At 34.6% G+C, this 21063-nt stretch overlaps 1 protein-coding gene across 3 annotated transcripts in view; it reads right to left on the bottom strand.

Moving 5' to 3' along the window:
* Positions 1-21063, bottom strand: part of CNTN1 (contactin 1) — a 385906-nt gene that overhangs the window by 110896 nt on the left and 253947 nt on the right. For all 3 annotated transcript variants that reach the window (XM_049882834.1, XM_049882835.1, XM_049882836.1), the window contains exons 11-15: positions 19664-19788; positions 18874-18991; positions 17095-17245; positions 12464-12591; positions 11715-11890 (exon numbers count right to left, since the gene is read on the bottom strand). In XM_049882834.1, the coding sequence (XP_049738791.1) occupies positions 11715-11890; positions 12464-12591; positions 17095-17245; positions 18874-18991; positions 19664-19788 (698 nt within the window). The remainder of the gene's footprint in view (positions 1-11714; positions 11891-12463; positions 12592-17094; positions 17246-18873; positions 18992-19663; positions 19789-21063) is intronic.

Raw genomic sequence — 21063 nt, 5'->3', positions numbered from 1 at the left:
GCAGTGCATGATATATTCAATATTCTTTGCCAATACCATATTAGAAAGCATCAATTCTTCTTTAGTCTTCCTTATTCATTGCCCAGCTTTCACATGCATATGAGGCAATTAAAAACACCATGGTTCGGGTCAGGTGCACCTTTGTCTTCAAAGTGACATCTTTGCTTTTTAACACTTTCAAGAGGCCTTTTGCAGCAGATTTGCCCAATGCAATGCATCTTTTCATTTTCTGACTACTGCTTCCATGGGTGTTGATTGTGGATCCAAGTAAAACGAAATCTTTGACAACTTCAAACTTTTCCCCATTTATCAATATGTTGCTTCTTGGCCCAGTTCTGAGGATTTTTGTTTTCTTTATGTTGAGGCATAATCCATAGTGAAGACTGCGATCTTTGATCTTCATCAGTAAGTGCTTCAAGTCCCCTTCACTTTCTGCAAGCAAAGTTGTGTCATCTACATAACATAGGTTGTTAATGAGCCTTCCTCCAGTCATGATACCATGTCTTCTTCATATAATCCAACTTCTCAGATTATTTGCTCAGCGCACAGATTGAATAAGTATGGTGAAACTCTGATGCACACCTTTCCTGACTTTAAAGCACTCAGTACCCCCTTGTTCTGTTCAAACGACTGACTCTTGATCTATGTACAGGTTACTCATGATCATGATTAAGTGTTCTGGAATTCTCATTCTTTGCAATGTTACCCATAATTTGTTATGATCCACAGAGTCAAGTGCCTTTGCATAGTCAAGAAAACACAGGTAAACATCTTTCTGGTATCCTCTGCTTTCAGCCAGGATCCATCTGACATCAGAAATGATATCCCTCGTTCCACATTCTCTTCTGAATCTGGCTTGAAATTCTGGCAGTTCCCTGTCAGTGTACTGCTGCAACTGCTTTTAAATGATCTTCAGCAAAATTTTACTCATGTGGTATTAATGATATTGTTTGATAATTTTTGCATTCAGTTGGATCAACTTTCTTCGGAATAGGCATAAATATGGATATCTTCCAGTCTATTGGCCAGGTAGCTCTTTTACAAATTTCTTGGCATAGATAAGTGAGCACTTCCAGAGTTGCATTCATTTATTAAAACATCTCAGTTGGTATTCCATCAATTCCTGGAGCGTTGTTTTTCATCAATGCCTTCAGTGCAGCTTGGACTGCTTCCTTCATTGCCATTGGTTCCTGATCCTATGCTATCTCCTGAAATGGTTGAATGTCAACCAATTCTTTTTGGTATAGTGACTCTGTGTATTTCTTCCCTCTTCTTTTGATGCTTCCTGCGTTGTTTAATATTTTCCCTACAGAATCCTTCAATATTGCAACTCGAGGCTTGAATTTTTTCTTCAGTTCTTTCAGCTTGAGAAATACCAAACAGGTTCTTCTCTTTTCGTTTTCTAACTCCAGGTCCTTGCACATGTTATTAGAATACCTGTCTTCTCAAGCCACCCTTTGAAACCTTCTGTTCAGCTCCCTTCATCATTTCTTCTGTTCGCTTTAGCTACTTGATGTTTAAGAGCAAGTTTCAGAGTCTCTCTTCTGAAACCCATTTTGGTCTTTCCTTTCTTTCCTGTCTTTTTAATGACTTCTTGTTTTTTTCATGTATGATTTCCTTGATGTCAGTCCACAACTCATCTGGTTTTCTGTCATTAGTGTTCAGTGTGTCAAATCTATTCTTGAGATGGTCTCTAAATTCAAGTGGAATATACTCAGGGTTGTACTTTGGCTCTCATCGACTTGTTCTAATTTTCTTCAGCTTCAACTTGAAATTGCAATGAGCAATTAACGGTCTGTTCTGCAGTCAGCCTCTGGCTTTGTTCTGATTGATAATAATAGGCTTTTCCATCATCTCTTTCCACAGATGTAGTCGATTTGATCCCTGTGTATTCCATGTGGTGAGGTCCATGTATACAGTCATCATTTATGTTGTTGAAAAAAGGTATTTGGGATGAAGCCTTTCATCTTGCAAAATTCTATAAAGTTATCTCCAGTATCATTTCTATCACCAAGGCCATATTTTTCAACTACCGATCCTTCTTTTTTCATTTCCAACTTTTGCATTTCAATCACCAGTAATTATCAATAGATCTTGATTGCACGTTTGATTAATTTCAGACTGCAGAAATTGGTAAAAACTTCAATTTCTTCATCTTTCGCTTCTGTGGTTGGTGCCTAAATTTGAATAATAGCCATATTAACTGGTCTTCCTTGTAGGCGTATGGATATACCCTATCACTGACAGCATTGTACTTCAAGTAGGGCTTGAAATGTTCTTTCATACTGCAGTTTTATCCAGTGAAGCAACTGATATTTAGCATAATTAACACTAATTCCCTAGTATTATCTAGTATTCAAGTTTGTATCATTTTTAAGTAATGCATCAGCATTAAGATTGACTGAATGTAAAAAGATAAATATGATTTACAAGAAATAAAGTTTTGAAAATGAAATTATGTTATTAGAAATATAAAAATTTATATAGCCCAGGGAAGAGGTCAAGAATAATTACTAAGTCACGTAATATTTATAGAATAAATAGAAATGTTAAATATCCCTAAATATGGCTATTTTGATATAAAATAAACAGTGAGAGTGATGAGTGAGAAGTCCAATTTAGATCAACTGATCTATTTTAAATGAAGGCTCAAAAAAAAAAAGGAAATTTTTTGAGATCTCTGGTAAACATTTTGAATGATGAATAAAAACATCAGTGCCTTGGATTTACAGCCTATATTTTAGAGTTGAAAGAAACCTTGGATATCATTCAATTTGTATGGCTTTCAAATTGAGTCACATTAGGTTTTGTGGACCTGTCCAGTAAACTGGCCTAATATTATTTTAAGAGTTTTCTGCTCTCATCCTAGTTCAGAGGGTAGTACTTGGGGCCACCCAGGATACAATGATTGGTCTCTAATTGACTGGAGCAACAGTGGAAAAAGGAGATCCAGGAATCAGAGAAGAAAACGGTTTGCAGGTCTAATTGCCTCCATAAACTACTACCTCCCTTGCCATGAGACCAGAAGAAATGGATGGTGTCCAGCTACCATTACTGAGTATTCTGATCAGGGGTCCAACAGATGGATCATGATCAAAAGGAGGAAAATTGAGGATAGAACTTCAAATTCTTACTCGAAACCAGACCTACTAGACACATTGAGACTGGAAGAATTCCTGAATCTATTGCCTGGAAATAACTTTTGAACCTTGAGCCATGAAGTCATCTTTAAACTGAACAATTAATTTCAATAAATAAAGAATGTCTTGAGCTTCGTGCCCTATTGAAGAATTACCTATGTGAGATTGAAATAACAGTAACTGTAAACCAAAGGTGAGGACTTTAAGAAGCAGAGCATGTAAGTTAACGGTGATGAAACAAATAGGGGCAGAGATAGTGAGAAAGGTGACATAATGTGAAGAATGTAACCAATGTCAATGAACTGTATATGTAAAAATTGTCAAACATATGTGTATTTTCACCAGAAAAAGAAAATGATTCATATTTGCCTTAGAGGTCTGAGGATCTTCACGTACCAGTTGATGCAAGGAAGGGAAGGAAGGGACCTGAACAGGAAGTTTGGTGGGATATAAAGAAGTGAGAAGCCCTGTGGGTAGGGCTCTTGGCAATGCAGTCTCCTGCACACACACACACACACACACACACACACACACACACACACACACTCCATCTTTAATCAGGACAACTCACCTTTAACATTTTTAATATTGAGATTCTGAGTCAAATTTGTTTTACAAGAAAAGTAGTGACACTAAAACCTTTCTGTTGTCATTATATTAAACTTCTGATTGTGGCCCAAACTTCTCATTTGATAGATGAGAAGTCTGAGACTCATGTAGATGTTTTGCCTAATGTAATAAAACTTTTCAATGGCAATATGAAAACAAAAATCCAGATCTTTAGATACTGTTCTGTTTTTAAAAACAAATAAGAAAATCAGATTTTTTTTTTTTTTTTTACGGAACACAACTGATGACTAGACAGTATATTTCTAGTATGACATCATAAACTGTCAAAGTTCATGGTGTAAAACTTTAAAACTTCTAAGATAACTAAAAGTTTTCATGTTTATTTTCCCTCATTTTATTGACTATATTTTGTAAACATAAACAGAGATAATAATTGTTGTAGAGCTCTTTTGGTGTATGAGGAGTTCTATGTAAAACAAAAGTGTGTCCTTAATTTGGATGAATTTTAGATCCCCCATACCAGCACATCTCTAAAGAATATTTGCTGCTATCTGCAGTTAATGCAATTCACTTATCATTATCATCACCAAATATTTATTATACGGGATGTTGTACTAGAATGTAACTTCATCTAACTAGGTCTTTACACTGGAAAGAGTGACGATCTTAGGAAGCCAGTCCAACTACAGACACCCCTAGTAATCATAGGGGAGTGCCTGGGTGGCACAAACAGTTAAGTGCTTGACTACTAGCCAAAAGATTGGTGGTTCAAAGCCTCAGAAAAAGGCCTGGGGCACAGTTCTACTCCGCAACACATGGGGTCATCACGCGTTTGAATTGACTTGATAGCAACTAGTTAACTGGTAGTGAACGTAGATACCTTCTTCAATGGAAAAAAGCAAATAAAATAAGCAGTTAGTCGTAGGTAAAAGTTTATCAGGGTAGTGAAAGAGAGGTCAGGAAAGACACATGTTCAGACATAGTGAGACACAATAGAATTCTCTAATTCCCTCTTTTTGAATTAATTACTGATAGGAAGAGGATAAAGAATCTTGTTATGAGCAGAATGCCTTTGTGAGTTTTGTGTGGGTCACAGAACTATGTTGGGGGTTTGTACGGCTTCTACCTATTTCTTCCACTGTTCATTAAATTTTAAGAGTTTTAAATTTACGAAGTACATGATATCTATTCTCTACCACTCATACCATTTTAGAAAACGTTTTCTTATATCTGGTTTCTTATAATTTTTATTCCCTTGACACTCACTGTTCAAAACAATATACCTTCTCTTTGTTTCCAACACGTCATGCTTAAAATCTTTCACTGGCCCTCTCTCATATTCTAAAGTATTTTCCTCATCTTTTTTTAGAGTAGGTTTTCTCAGTCTTAGCACTATTGACGATTTGGACCAGATAATTCTTTATTGTAGGGGCTGTCCTGTGCATCATAGTCTATTTTGCAGCATCACTGCTAAACGGATGCCCATAACACCCCTCTCCCCCACAGTTGTGACAACCAAAAATGTGTCCAAACATTTTGTCAAATGTCCCCCAGGGGACAAAATCACTTCCAGTTGAGAACCACCCCTTTAGGACTGACATCTCACTATGCCTGCCTGATCTTCTGCTCTGTTTTTTTCAGCCCTAATTTGATCTTTGCCTTTTCAGGATTATTGCCCAACCCTCCTTGTTTACTTCAACCAATCAATGCCTCTGCATTGTCCCAACAATGGATAGCTAAAAAAATTGAAAGGACCAAAAATGCTTTCTGTTTTATAATAATAATTGTTATTAATATTATTTCTATTTCTTCCCTCTTTTTTTATCTTGTTTACAGAAGCAAAATTTCTGTTCAACATTAAAATACCCTCTAGTATGAAATGGTTATTTCTCAAATGTAAACATTTTCTTGATACAGTATAATTAATATTTTCTTTAAAAAGGTAAACAAAAATCTCAGGGTAAGGACCATGTTTGCCTTGAAGGGAGTAGTGTCTATACAGTCAGAAAAAACGCATGCCCACATACCAGCAAACATACACGTGTACCTGCCTACCTAAAGGAGATTATTAAGAATTGCCTAGAACTTTATATTAGACCACATGAAACTGTGTAAACTTGTTTTACAGTGTACTACAAGTGCAGCTAACAGTGTACGGAGAATGAAGTAATTTGAACAGCCTGAGTGAGCATCAAAGGTCCATTAAATAGGATTATATAGAATAAAATACAAGTTTAGCAGTGCTCTCTTGTACTGTATCAAATAATTGATGAGAATTATTTAAATAGGTATAGACATGAATATTAACCAACGGATTAAAAACTGAAGTGGTGAAGAGCACAGTATTCACAATCAGACTGTCTGAGTTCAGTTCCTGCCTCTACCACTAACAAGTTGTATGGTTAATCTAGACAAGTTACTTAACTTTATAACCCTCAGTTTTTCCACCTCGAACGTTAAGAAAATCATAATGATGCACACTTTATAGAGGATGACTGTGAAGATCAACTGAGAAATACTTTGAAAGTATCTGACCAACTGCTGCACAAACAGTAATCACTCAATAAATGTTAACTCTCCCTACCCCGCCATTGCCTTCAGCAAGGAAATACTTAGGAATTTTTGTCTCAGGCTAGGTTTCCAGTACAATAGGCAGTGTGAGAATTTAATTGTGAAAAATGAGATCTGTATCCAGAAAAAAAAAAACTAGCTGGCAAAATCTTCTGGAATTTTTTGAGCAATGAGGAATGATTGCTGTATTATTTTAAAAAGTAATAGTAACCACTTACAATATGCCCAATCCTGTGCCAAGGAGTTTACAGGCATTCATTTAATCCTCACAAAAATAATATGAAGTAACCAGTTTTGCAAACCCAGTGAAGTAATATGAATGAAGTAAGTGAACTATTAGTATAATTTCAGGAAGGGAAATTTGAGTCTTAGAGAGGCTTAATCACTGGCTCAGGGTCATAAAATTAGAACTGGAAAGGGGAGTCTAGATCCGAGGTCTGATTGCTGGCAGAAAAAAAAAAAAAAAATTTTTTTTTAAGCCCTGCACAATTCCATGTAATCTTTATAAATTCATCTTGACATGCATGAATTACAATTTTAATAAATATTTGCAATAAAAGAAAAAGAAAAAAAGTTAGTGATAATAACCAGAATTGAAAAGTCTAAGAAAACTCATGAGGTTAAACTACAATAATGGTTCTGGTAAGGAGAATGTTGTTGCCAAACATTTGAAAGAAAATAGCTCAAAGTAGATGTTAAAAGTTAAAGTGGCTATTGAAAAAATAATTTTTGCAGGTCAGGTACCATCATGGGAGAGGAATAAAATGATATATTTAGATACATATTTTTTGGTAGATAGTCTCAAGGCCTTTCTAGGACAAAAGGGGTCATACAATTAAATTAAGTAAAATGTGTCTGTATTTAATATTTGTTCTAAAAGCTATGAACTGGAAAATCAAAACAAAAGTCATTATATAATCGGACTTTCATTGAATTATTTATATGATTATTTGTCATATAACTTTAACAGAATAAAAGAATGACAGATAAAATAAAACGGTCTTAGTAGCTTTGTGTTAGGGATTGAATTATGTCCCCCAAAAATGTGTGTCAACTTGGCTAGGCCATGATTTCCAGTATTGTGTGACTGTTCGCCATTTTGTCATCTGATGTGATTTTCCTCTGTGTTGAAAATCCTACCTCTATGATGACAATGAGGCAGGATTAAAGGCAGTTATGTTAATGAGGCATGACTCAATCTACAAGAATAGGTTGTGTCTTAAATAAATCTCTTTTGAAATATAAAACAGAGAAGCAAGCAGAGAGACATGGGGACCTCATACTACCAAGAAAGTGAGCCAGGAGTGCATGTCCTTTGGATCTGGGGTCCCTGCACTGAGAAGTTCCTAGATCAGAGGAAGACTGATGACAAGGACCTTCCTCCAGAATTGACAAGAAAGAAAGCCCTCCCCTGAAGGTGGTGCCCTGAATTTGGACTTTTAGCCTACTGGACTGTGAGAGAATAAACTTCTATTTGTTAAAACCATCCACTTGGGGTATTTCTGTTATAGCAGCACTAGATAACTAAGACAAGCTTATTGTATCATAGCTTCAAATATATTAAATATATATGTGTATATATACATATATGCACATATATGTTCTTAACATCTTCCTATACATAAGCTAATGAAACATTTGCTGACCAGGAGCACATAACAATATGCAGCAATGAAGGAATAAGTGACATGACAAGTAAATTCTAGATAATTAATTTTTAAATATTTTTCTGTAATCACAGTACCGAGGGTTTGATTACAGACTTAAAGTTAATCATTACATTTTTTTTTAGAAAACTAAGTTAACCCAAAAAATGTTTACAAAAAATAAGAGCATTAAATATAATGGCAATGTTATTTTTAATTTTTTGGTGCTCATTATAAACTCTTAGAAATTCACATCTTCAAAAATGTATACTTTTTTTCCGATCATTATATGACTTTAACTAGAAAAAGTATAAACCATAAATTTTAAAATAACCCATAATCTCACCCCTTGGAAGTAATTATGGGAAAATGCATTTGTTTTAATTTTATAGTTAAACTTTCCAGTCACAATTTTTCTGGGGTGTGAAATTTGAAGCCTTATGCATTAATGCCCCTTAGTGGTCAAATTCAAGAATAGCAAGTTAAAACCAAAGCATATTTGAATAAAAAATAGTAATGAAATTACTATGAAAATGTAAACTTAAGCTTTGAAATAAAAAGCTTAAAACATTTCTGTATTATTCCTTAATTAATTAGAGCTTTTGGTATTAGTTTGTAGTAATTGATATTGTTACAATTATAATTGTAATTATTTTTGTAATTGTATGTATTTGTAATTGTGATACTTATAACTGTAATTATTACCTAATTACAATACTGATGTGAGCTTTGATAACTATGATAGCTACCAAAATATTCACATCTAAAATTTTTGAGTCGGAATCAACTCAACGGCAATGGGTTTGGTTTTATGGGATTTTAGGGTACCTCTCGACGGCACTAGTTTTTTTTTTTTTTTTTTCTCAAGGAGGCCTGGTGGCACAATTGTTAAGCATTTGGCTGCTAATGGAAACGTTGGCAGTTCAACCCACCAGCCACTCTGTGGGAGAAAAGACCTGGTGATCTGCTCCTGTAAAGCCGTCAGCTTAGTAAACCCTATGGGGCAGTTCTACTCTGTCCTATAGGGTCCCTATGAGTCCAAATCCAAGTATGACGGCACCTAATGACAACAGGGTACCTCTCATGCATTTTGCTTGGGTGCCTGTGTCTGTCCTATTTGGTCTTTTATCCACCCTAGTGCCTTGCACTGTGCATGCCAGTGCTATGGGCTCAGTTCTTATTTTTAAATGAATAAATGCTATTTGATTATTGAAATGCTGGCAGAAAGAAGTAAAACACTAAAACATTTAAGAAATTAAAAAAAAAAAAACTGACATTTTTGCCTATGCGATTTTGAACAATAGACAAATACAGTCAGAGATGGAGCTTCACATTTGCTGTCCCCAGTAGCTGCTACCCCATTATGTTTTAATTCACTCAGCATTAGATAGTAAAAAAAGTCACTCCGTCTCGGTAGTCTATCGATGGGCCCAGAAGCAATTACCGGCCATCGCTACTACCTTTCAAAAGGCATATGGTAAATCAAAACACACATGGGGTTTTTAGTCAAATTTTGGTTGATATATTTAGCACTGAAGTCTGACTATGAAGTGGTCAAAGAAAATTCTATTTGCCTTAAATGAGAAAGGTACCAGGAAAAGCTTTATAGATTTTTCTTTGGTTCAAAACATGGAATTAAATTTAATCATTTATTTTAAAATAAATTATTCTTACATAGGCTATATATATATATATATACATAGTTTATTATTTAAAGAGCTGAATTCACCTCCCCATCTACAAACTACTAAAAGTATTCATTTGATTTTTTTTTTTTACCCAATTAAGTTGCATTATTTTGCCAATATGAATATATTTTCTGCACCAATAGATTATTTTTGGTAGAATGAGATGAAACCTGAGTCGGGCCGTCCAGTCAGGATTCTGCTCGAGATTAGCTGAGGGGCAACTATGTGAAGCTCTGTGGATATCATATGCAAAAGCAGGATTAGAGTGCATAAAGACCAAACTTCTATATTTTTATAGCCCACTTTATTATTTACTTCTTAATTTCCCAGTTACTTATTTTCCTTCCTTTTTAAGGTATTGGGCCCTTCTTTGCTTTTTCTTCCTTCCTTTCTTTTCTTTTTTGGGGGGGTAGCATTTATTTACATGTAATTACATTTAATTACAATGTAATTTCTATTTTAAGGAACATACATAGGCGCCAAATATTAAGTTGCAGCTTAATTTAGGGCAATCTAAGCCCCAAAATCTATTTACATAGACTTCATGGCAGGTATTAAACAACAATGGTTGTCATGGAAAAGGTCAGCCCTTATCTACTTTAAAAATTTGCAGATCGTATTTTTGAAATTCAGCTTATAATACTAAAGAACTAAACAAATTCAGAAGTACATTTTTTTAAATAACATGTTTAGTCTACTTTTTTCTCCCTTAAAATGATTAAAAACTAAGTGGCATTTGCTATTCTTACCAAATAAAATGAAATTATTAAAAGTCTTGCTGCCAATTTCACCAATGTTGGACACACTTACGATTTAGTATATGAAAATAGTTTTAGACGTACATAAAGTACACAGTAGGGTTCTGGGCTGGGTTAGTGTACTTTAGTATAGCTCTCTGCCAATTCACAGGATTTTTTGTTTGTTTTTGAAAAGTGGAAGTTTGCTGTAGATTTACAGTTATAGTTGGTCTAGTTATAGATAGACCAATTAAATTAAAAAGACAAGATCCTGAAGTACAGTTAACATACAGAAGGCACAAACTTTGGTATCATACTGATTGTTGTTCATGTACATCTATCTAATAAAAATGGGAAAAGAAATGTCTCCATCTAGTTAAAACCAGTCTTACTTAACTGAGAACTTGCTTTGGCTTTTTGTAGTTGAAACTTCCAGAAAAGTTTAAAAAAAAAAAAAACCTGGAATATTTGAAAGCATAATATTATTATAATAATATTATTAATATAATAAATGTAATTCAAATTTTGAGACTTAAAAAATCTTAAATATTCTACTGAGTCAATAAAAAGTTGTATTTCTATATCAACTATTGATTTCTAAAACTAAAACTAAACTTTTCTTAATTGCCCATATGCTCTAAACAGGTTTTAGGCTTCTAAATGGTTGCCTTTGTAGAGAATAGACCAGTAGGACAGCGATCAATTTTTTTTTAATACATTGCAACCTAGACAGCCTATTATATGCCAGTGAAGTTCCTCTGCAAGTTGTTCTGCCTACATTACTTCCCAGAGTCTTCGTTTATTTCTATATACGGGCTGTCCGCATCACAATGTTTAATTACAGGAATTGCATATATATATGCCTTCCAATTCTTAAAATAAAATACAAGCATTTAACCTCCTTCAAACCACATTGGCTACTTCCTAAACTTTCCAACATATGTCTCTTGCCTTTTTTTTTTTTTAACCACCAAAGAGTAAGGTAAATGCTTTAAAGTAATCATAACACAAATACCAGTTCCATGCTTCTACTTCACTTAAAGTGAAAATGAAGGCACTTGAACCTATAGTCCATATATGCTGAGGTGCAATGGACAGCAATATGAAAATTATATTGCACATAAAGAGGAAAAAGTACCTAAAGTTCAATTAATATTTACTGATTAATATCTTTACCAAAATCCTTAGGGTTAGTCATGTTTAAAACAGCCTCGGTATTATTACGACTAATAAAAAGAGAACCAGGAACAGCTTTTTAAACTTGCTTTTCAGCCTCATTAAAATGATTATAGTAATAGAAGTTGCAGTGCAGATACACACATCTTATTGAGCTGCTGATAAGATGAAATTTAAAACACATACCATAAAATTCCGCTGGTAATGAGTATTCTCTTTGTTAAAATCGATCACATAGCCATTGAAGGACCAAACAAATGTGAGATCCAGGGCGGGATCGGCCGCAGCAGCACACTGCATGGTGGCATTTTCTCCAACAGTGATATCAGCGTTAATTGGAGCCAATATAATTCGTGTGGGATCTATACATTTTTAAATAAAGGAGCAAAACAGAATTCAAGAAAATATAAGATACCATATTATCTGATACATTGAAAGAACATAATCAATATATTTTAATTTCTCTGTGCCAAAGAATAGATTATTTTCAACTCAGAATTTCAGGAACAATTTCATCAAGCAAGAAACTTTCACAAAAGCCTTTTAAAATGGAAACTTATCAGTACACGGACTGTTTAGAGACTGAAGGCTAATTCATATGTCTTATAGAACATTAAGCAAGTCAGGATGGTTGAGCAGTCTAAGGGGGTTGTGCTCAGGTCTCAGTCTCCCCTGGAGTCATGGGTTCAAATCCCATACCTGACAGTGCAAATTTTGGAGCCCTGGTGATGCAGTGGTTGAGCTAATGCTGCTAACAAAAAAGTCAGCAGCTTGAATCTACCAGCTGCTCCTTGGAAGCCGTATGGGGCAGTGCTACCCTGTCCTATAGGGTAGCTGTGAGTCAGAATTGACTTGAAGGCAATGGGTGTAGAACTTTAGAAAATAAGCACGATCAAACTTAAAAAAAAAAAATTATTAATTGGATGGTTTCTTACTTGTGATAACAAGAGTCCCAGTGCTATTAGCTTTCCCTCGATTATTTTCGGCAAAGCATGTGTAGATACCTCCATCATTCCTTGTAATGTTATTGATTTCCAAGCTACCATCTTCCCAAATGAGTACTCTATTGAAATGAGAAAAAAAAAAAAATGTAATTCACAAAATAAATTTAATTAAATGCTTTATTATTGTATGTCTTAGGTGACTACTCTTAATATCTTTCAGTCACTACATTTTATACAAGTTAGTTGACAGTACTACCAAGATATTTTTTTAAGTGAAGCATTCCAGCTTTTTTTTTTTTTTTTTTCTTTTTAAACATTCCTTCTCAGCATTAACTAGTTGTTTTAGACCTAGCCACCTTCATCTTTTACCTAGACTACTGCAAGAGTTTTCTAACTGGTCTCCCTGCGTATACCTTTGCTGCTCTGTAGTCTCTTTCCCCATGTCAGCCAGAGTGAGCCTTTAAAATGTATGTCATATTATGTTGCTCTGCTGCTCAAAACCTTCCAGTGACTTTCCATTTCACTGGGAGTAAAAGCCAGGGTCTTTTGGTGCCCTATGAGGACCTGGACAATCTCACAATTTGTTCCTCAAATCTTTTAGCCTTTGTTCAAATGGTACCTTCTCAGTGACAGTTTCCCCGGACATTCTATTTGGTATTGTGTGAGCCCCAGTGTGCACGTGTGCATGTGTGCACGTGTGTGTGTGCGCATACGCGTGCATGCACAGGGAATCGTGTTCCTCTTTCCAGAATTTTTTCTTGATATATATTGCATCTGACATACTTCAGTTTAACTGTGAAATCCATCCCTTCGTTAGATGGTAACATCTTGATGTTAGGAATTTGCATCTGCTTTCTTTTTTACTGTTTCCCCAGCATCTAATTTACACAATAATTTATTTAATTTCTTAAACAAATATTTCTTGAACAGCTACTCTGTGCTTGAAACTCATTAAGTAGTGAAGTACTAATCATTGAGTAGGCATTCAATATACCTTTTTTGCATGAATGAACTAATGGAGTTTAACCAAAACTGGTTATCCGAACGCCAACATAAAATGACATTAGAACCACGGTGGGGCAGACTAAAACCACAGTGAAGGGTCTGAAAGAAATGAGCCCAAGTCTTCTAGAAGCGGGAACTCAGAACTTAAATTCAGATTTCGAAGTTAGGATTTTCCTTCCCACTCTATTACAGACAAATACACATACACACACACACATATATATGGATTTTTAAAGAAAGGTATTCAAAAACCTCCCTCCTATACTACTTAGGAAATTTTTCTTTGAACAGAATGTAAATCTTTATACTAGACCTTTTCCCCCAACATGGCTCCCTCTTCCCTGGAAGCGTAAAAAAAGACGCTGCTTTATTATATAATGCCTCATACTTAGATTCAAGATTGTTACTTTTGTTATATGTATCTCTTTCAAAATCTTAATTGTTTTTGAAGCTTTGTATAAAACAGGAAAGTAATTCTTCATCCATTGCATTTTAAGAACAAAGCCTGATAAATGAGAAATACTATTTATCTACCTTGCTTCAGTCTCCATAAAAGAAAATACTATAAAAAATCCACTAATATTATGTTCCAGGATTTAGTTTCTATTCTATAACTATCCAGCTCCAACCTAAAGCTCATTTCAGAATATTTTTTTCTTCTTGGGGAAGTAATTCAGTATCAAAATAATGTAAGAATTAACCAGTTTTCCACCCCAACCCCATTTAACTATATTATAATCAAAACAATTAAAATTGTAGTAAAGTTTTAATGGAAAAAAATGCAACAATACTTTCTAGAGTCCACACTAATATTTTGTTTCTTCACAGATGTTAGCTTTCAATCAATCTTTATCATCTTTGAAGGGTATGTTTCCTTGTGTTAGTCATCTCACCTACATTTTTGGGCACTTTTCCCATTACATTAAAATTAATCTTATTAAGAATAGGGAACTTGATTTTTTAAATAATAATGATCTTTGTTCTTAAATCAATATAGAATAAAATCTTAGGACCTTATCCTTATTTCTAGATAATATGATATAGATACACTGTCAAACAAACTAGAAACAATCTGGTCTTAAACAAATTAGTCATTTATTATTGCCAAAACTATTCCAGGATAAACTATATCTTTATTTACTAATTGTGAAAGCATATGAATTCTGAAATAGAAGAGAATCATGGAGATGGTCTCACATAAATGGCTCAGATAAAACTTATTTTGGACCTGATAATGGTCAATTGGATACAAATTAGCAACTGAAAAAAAAAAAATTCCACTGAAGAAAGTCTATCCTTTGAACCCAACACAAAACCTTACAGTTAAGAACTGAACTACCACTTAAGATTCACGTTCTCTCCCTACTGGGAGCAAATACTGCAAAAACCATTTACATGCCACGAACTAGGAATAGAAGTGACTTCGTTACACGGTACATAATTTAGAATCAGGATGAGATTATGTTTATGCTTAAAGACAGTTTTTTAGTTACTTCTTGGATATTCTTTTTCAGTAGAAATACTTTACTTCCCTAAGAATAAATATTAATTTAACTTTTTTTCACACATATTATGATACAACATTCAAACTTAATTATGCATGAAATACTGTATCTGTTATAAAGCACACACAACCTGAGATTTAATTAATTCATGTATTAATGTAATGAGTAACAATTAGATTTGTAGGCACCTTCATCAAGGAAGTAATACAATTTGATTTAAAGGCTTTAAGAATATTATAACAGAGCCAAATAATAAGAATTTTAGAGCTAGGTTTTCTTTTCTTTTTTGAACACGTGTTGATAAATAAGGAAATACAAGTCCATGAACACGGTTCTGGGAAATACTTTGTTGGAGAGGTCCGTGACGCTGGCTCTCATCAGAAACAGAGATTCTATCATCAAGGGGGAGAGTTAACGGTAGGGCCAATGGGGAATGCTGTGCTATTTGTTGTTGCAGGAGTGCACACCTAAATGGAGCTACCTACCCTTTGATCAAGGTCTCTGTGTTGCTCGTTGTCTAAGCATTAATGTTTCAGCAGCAAATTGAACTTATTGACTCGTCCTTTTACACTGATTCTTCTGATGCTATTTTTTTAAAGTCTTAATAACTCTTTTGTCGAACATATGAGCTTTGAAAGTTAACGTGTTCGAGGAAGCAACTGCAGCCAGTGCGTTCCTCCCCTCCCGTACGAGCCAAACTTGTGATCATCTAAACGAAAGAACTGTATTGGCACCTTCTAGTTCCATGCTGACAAGACACAAGTTCATGTTCCAGTTTGGATTTATCAGTACATTTTCTGCAGGTCACTTTAATTTCCCAGGTTTCAACACACCCATCTTACCTATTTTATTGGATTATTGTGTAGGAAACCTAATTTCTACAATTTTTCAGAATACCTTTAAAAGGCAAAAATTACTTTATTCCTACCTTATTAATACCTTTAGAAATCTCAGTTGTTCTTAGATGAAGCCCAGGCCCCTTAGCATAAAATATTTGCTTTACTACACCTCATCTTTTAAAATTATTTGTCATTTTCCTCTGAAGACCAGCCATACTAATTTTAGTTCTTGAAATTCTTTATGTATGCAATAATTACGTGTCTTGGGGCCTTTGCACACACTGTTCTCACTGCCTGGAATATGCCTGCCACTTCCCCAAGCTCCATTTCTCCTCTTCCCCATCCTGGTTTTCTCCTCCTCATAATTTAGTACTCACTATATACACTCGACGGCAGTGGGTGGTGGGCTATATACACTCGATGGCAGTGGGTGGTGGGTTATATACATACGGAATCCTCATGGTGCAGTAGTTAAGAATTTGGCTGCTAACCAAAAAGTTGGCAGTTCAAATCCACCAGGTGCTCCTTGGAAACCCTATGGGGCAGTTCCATTCTGTCCTAAAGAGTGACTGTGAGTCAGAATTGACTCGATGGCAGTGGGTTTAGTCATACATATACAGGGCTGCTATGAGTCAGAATTGAATTGACAGCAAAGGGTTTGGTTTTGGTATACACATAACTTCTAAGAAACTCATAGAAACTATTCAGTGTAACTTTGGTATAAATTATCTATACAAGCCAGAAATTGCCTTTTTGTTTTCTTTTTTCTCAAAGCCACTAATACATTGGTAGATGGCCTACTCATTAGGAAGATGAGATGTTTCTGTTCATTTCAGAAGATAGAAAGAGATGATTTGTACTTTGAAATTACCATTTTTTATTTTCCTACTTAAATATTGAGTAGGTTAATTGAATCAAATATGAAAAAATTATAGATGTCCTTGTTAGACAAAAAAAAAGAGATTCTATTATTTCCCAGGAGCCACTGTTCATTAGCTGAGTGACCTTAGAAAATTTGTAAAAGAATCACTGAGCCTGATTTTTTTTTAATTCCTTATAAATTACAGAATCCTAAAAATTGAAACTCAATTATATTAGACTCTGACACTGAATGGTACCTATTTCTGATCATTTTAGAATTATATTATCTCCTGTGGAGAAAAGTTAGAACAAACTACATTTTACATTTTAATATGAAAACAAGTTCTGTATGAAAAAAAACAAAATTTTGAAATAATGAATTATAATTGAGTTTCCAGTTCTCTAAACTTACTTGCTACTGTTGACAAGCCACTCAGTCCCTTTACTCCATGAAAATTTTGGTTTAGGTGCAGCTTTAGGTTTGCATTCAATTATAACCCTTCCTCCTTTAGCAGCCAAGATCTTTTTCTTCATAGGATTCATTTCAAAAGTTGGAGCCAAAGCTAAAAGGAAAACAAATTATTTTTCTCTTTTGTTAAAAAGAAAAAAAAAATGCAATATCCTTCTGTAACATAGTATCTATCTTTTATTCTCTTTTTGCTTAATAATCAATAGAAAGGGCTAATCTCACCAAAGATTATCGGCCATGACTAATCAACATTCCATGGTTAATACTAATACCTTTTTCTTTTATTTAACAACTCTATTGAGTTGCATTTTACGTATCATAAAATTCATCCGTTTCAAATGTACAATTCTTGATGATAATTACATTAAATATTATAAACTTTAGTCATGATATAATGTTGTATGTAAGTACACTTACCCTGAAATTTATATCCAATTATTTTGTGTCAATTCCACAAGGGAAGTTAAAAAGACAGGCTGGAGGGATTGAGTACCTCTATGAACATTGACATATTGTCATGGTCAAATCTCTCAACAACATTTGAATTAAGTGCTATTATCTCCAATTTATAGGGTCGCTATGAGTCAGAATCAACAGCAGTGGGTTTTTTTGTTTCATCTCCAATTTAGGAAGTCCTCGGATGGTGCAAACAGTTAAGTAAAATGGTGGTGGTTTGAACCCACCCGAGTCATCTTGGAAGAAAGGCCTGCGGTCTGCTTCTGAAAGGTCACAGCCTTGAAAACCCTATGGAGTTCTGCTCTGCAACACATGGATTCACATGAGTCAGAGTCGATTCCACACCCACTGGATATATACATAAATGTCTTATATCTTTATTCCTAACATATATATGTTAGGAATAAAGATATAAAAGCAGAGACAGCTGTTGATATCAAATATCAGTAAAAGTGGAGATGAATAAATATGAGTCAGAGGTGAAGGGATTATTTGGATAAGAAGGGAATATTCTAGGTATACTTCTTCCTCTAGATGAAGAATATTAATAGAACAAATGCAGTGAAGAGACAGTCCTGAGTGAGGGATTGGAAGCTAAAATATTTCATGCCAAAGGGTTTTAATTTTAATGGAGAAGCAAGAAGGCAATATGAAGGGAGGGAATCAGGGAGAGGTAAGGGGCTTGAGGAGTATCCTGAAGGTCTGGAATAGTGACTGTAGAGCATGAGACTTGGGGACTGATAAAGTCAGAAAGTACTAAAGACTCATGCGATCACATGTAGGGTTGTAACATCAATCTACACTGTTGTGTGATTCTGCAGGGTGTGTTTACCTGCCCAGACTTAGGAGAGTACAAGACTTGTATAAATTGGCATGCATAAATTTTGCTTAAGTATTTTAAAACAACATTAAAAAAAAATCATTACACTCCATGATGCCTCAAATTTATTATAGAGTTCAAGCTGCTCAGTTAAAAACAAGATGGTGCTGCTATTTTGTTAAGTACAAACTTACATGTAGTTGGAATTCCAACCAACATAAAAAATCATAAAGTTATCTTTTCTCTATTTACCATTCTTTAATAAAAGGAAAAACAAAAAATCAGACCATTCCAAACCGTATTTTAAAAGTTTTTAACTTTAGCAACTGAAGAAAGTAATATGAAAGCAAATATGACCTACAGATACCCTATGATAATTGTTTATATGTGTGTTTGCATGCTATTATCTTGCTGAACGCTTAACAGAAATTGAAGACAATACTGACCCAAGATTTTCAGCTCAGCATTTGCATAAATGGCTCCATGTGTGTTTTCAGCTATGCACTGGTACATTCCAGCATTTTCAAAAGTCACATCATATAGTCTCAATTCTCCTTTATGATACTAAAAAGAATATAAAGTAAAACACATATTCTTTATAAACTTTAATTGAAATGCTTTCATTTAGGTTTGGGCTTGGTTATCTTTTAACTTAGATACACCATTTTCATCTGCCCCCACTATGACCTAAAGTGAGTGGAGTGGGATTTTCATGGCATGGGGAAGTAAAACCCACTTACCATGCCTGGTAGCTCTTGTTTTATTCATCCTACAGAGCTGAGAGTCCACCTTTTTCCCTCTTGGCCCAGCTGGGAGATTACAGTGGGAGGGTAGAGAAGGATCCCACTGCTCCTACTTGTCCCCAGGGCTAAGAGTAGGACTTAGAGCTGCGTTCTTACCTCTGTTTCTGTGGAGTTAGGGAAACAGTGGCAAGAAAAAGAGGACAATATCAGGTAGTGGAGACAGATGAGTAGGAAGAGGAGGAAAAGTCAAACAGAGGAAAAAATAAGGGAGAGAGAGAGAAGGAAGAGATAAGATTACAGAAAGTTGCTTAAGTTCAAGGAAGATACTTTATGTTCAGTCTTCTTAGTTTTTTTTTTAATTTTTTAAGGAAGTTTTTGTATTTCAGGGCCCAAGTATCCTCACTCTATTGACCTTCATGCTAAGTTTATCCCAGATCCACCCTGAAATGTTGCCCAACATGTCAACAACAGCAGGGCACTAGAATATACATACCGCATATCCATTTTTCAGCCATCTGATTGTAGGGATGGGCTTGCCTGTGGCCACACAAGGCCAGTAGAGATCACTGCCTATATCCACCTCTGTGTCATTGATATGTTCTACCCACTCAGGATATGCTAAAAAGTAAAGAACATTGTAAATACCAAATATGAGTCTCAATGTGCATCATAGTCTTGAGTATCGATATTATATTTTGCTAAGCTTGCTGAAGAATAATATCTGAAGAATGATATTGTTTGCGTCCTAAAATCACTGTTAGAGCATTCGAATTGGGTTTCCAGAGATCTTCAGGTAAACTTTAAAGAGATAAATGTAATCCAATTCATAATTATTTTCCTATTTGTGAACCATGTTTTACTGGAGACCTAATTCACAGACAACACTAAAATAATATGTTTTTCTCAGAACATGAATTTTTCAAACTAACAACTGAGGCTTTAAAGAATTACATCTTAATTGATTATGATACTGCTTCCTCTCTTTTTGGATAAAGATGTGTTTTTTCCCCACTCCTTCAGGTATATATATTTTTCTGATGGAACTTGGAGCTATTGATGGAACTTGGAGCTAGCTGCCACTGTAACCGTAGAACTTGAAACATTACTTGGTTACTTAAATACCCTCACCATTTGACAAACTACATACTGTGTACTAACTATGATTGGTGAAATCCGTGCATGAGTGAAATTAATCTCAGCCTCAAATTACTTGATCTGATTTACTTGAAAGCCAAAGAAAAAATGCTAGGAAAATGAGAAAGCGCCAGGAATTCCCCAAAACAAAAATAAATTTTAAAGTAATTTTTAGAATGCGTGCAAGCAAACAATCTTTTAGTCTTTTTGAGTGTCTAAGTTAACTAGTTCGAATGTTGTTAGGTGCTGTCAAGTCAGTTCCAACTCAGAGTGTCCCTATGTACGACAGAACAAAATGCAGCCTGATCTTGCACCATCCTCAAATTAATTAATATAAAATAAAAAAGGATATAGGAGGAGATGGTCCTGAGTAGAGGGTAGCCTTTTAATTTTCTTTGGAAATTGCAAATTTTATTGTATTCATTTCATGACAAAAGTAACATACACACCTTACGGAAAATTTTTAACATGCAGATAAATCAAAAGAATATAAAACATTTTTATGACTTCACTAAAGCCCATTAACATTACATATATTCATAAATTTGCATAATTATATACATATTTTATAGTATATATAATCTGATTTTGTATTTTTTTCCTTTTACCTTTTCTTTGTAACATATGAGAATAATTCAAAAAACACTGAATATTGGTGAATATGTTAATATTAATTAGTAGTGATTTTATTTTGTGTACCATCTTAGCAATACAGGAATATCAGCACCTTTCCTGTTTTAGTCTCACATAGGTGACACA

This window comes from Elephas maximus, chromosome 4 (genome assembly GCF_024166365.1).
Source record: "Elephas maximus indicus isolate mEleMax1 chromosome 4, mEleMax1 primary haplotype, whole genome shotgun sequence".
Lineage (NCBI taxonomy): Eukaryota > Metazoa > Chordata > Mammalia > Proboscidea > Elephantidae > Elephas > Elephas maximus.
The sequence above is the reverse complement of the archived record's forward strand: the minus strand, read 5'-3'. Positions and strand labels throughout refer to the sequence as shown.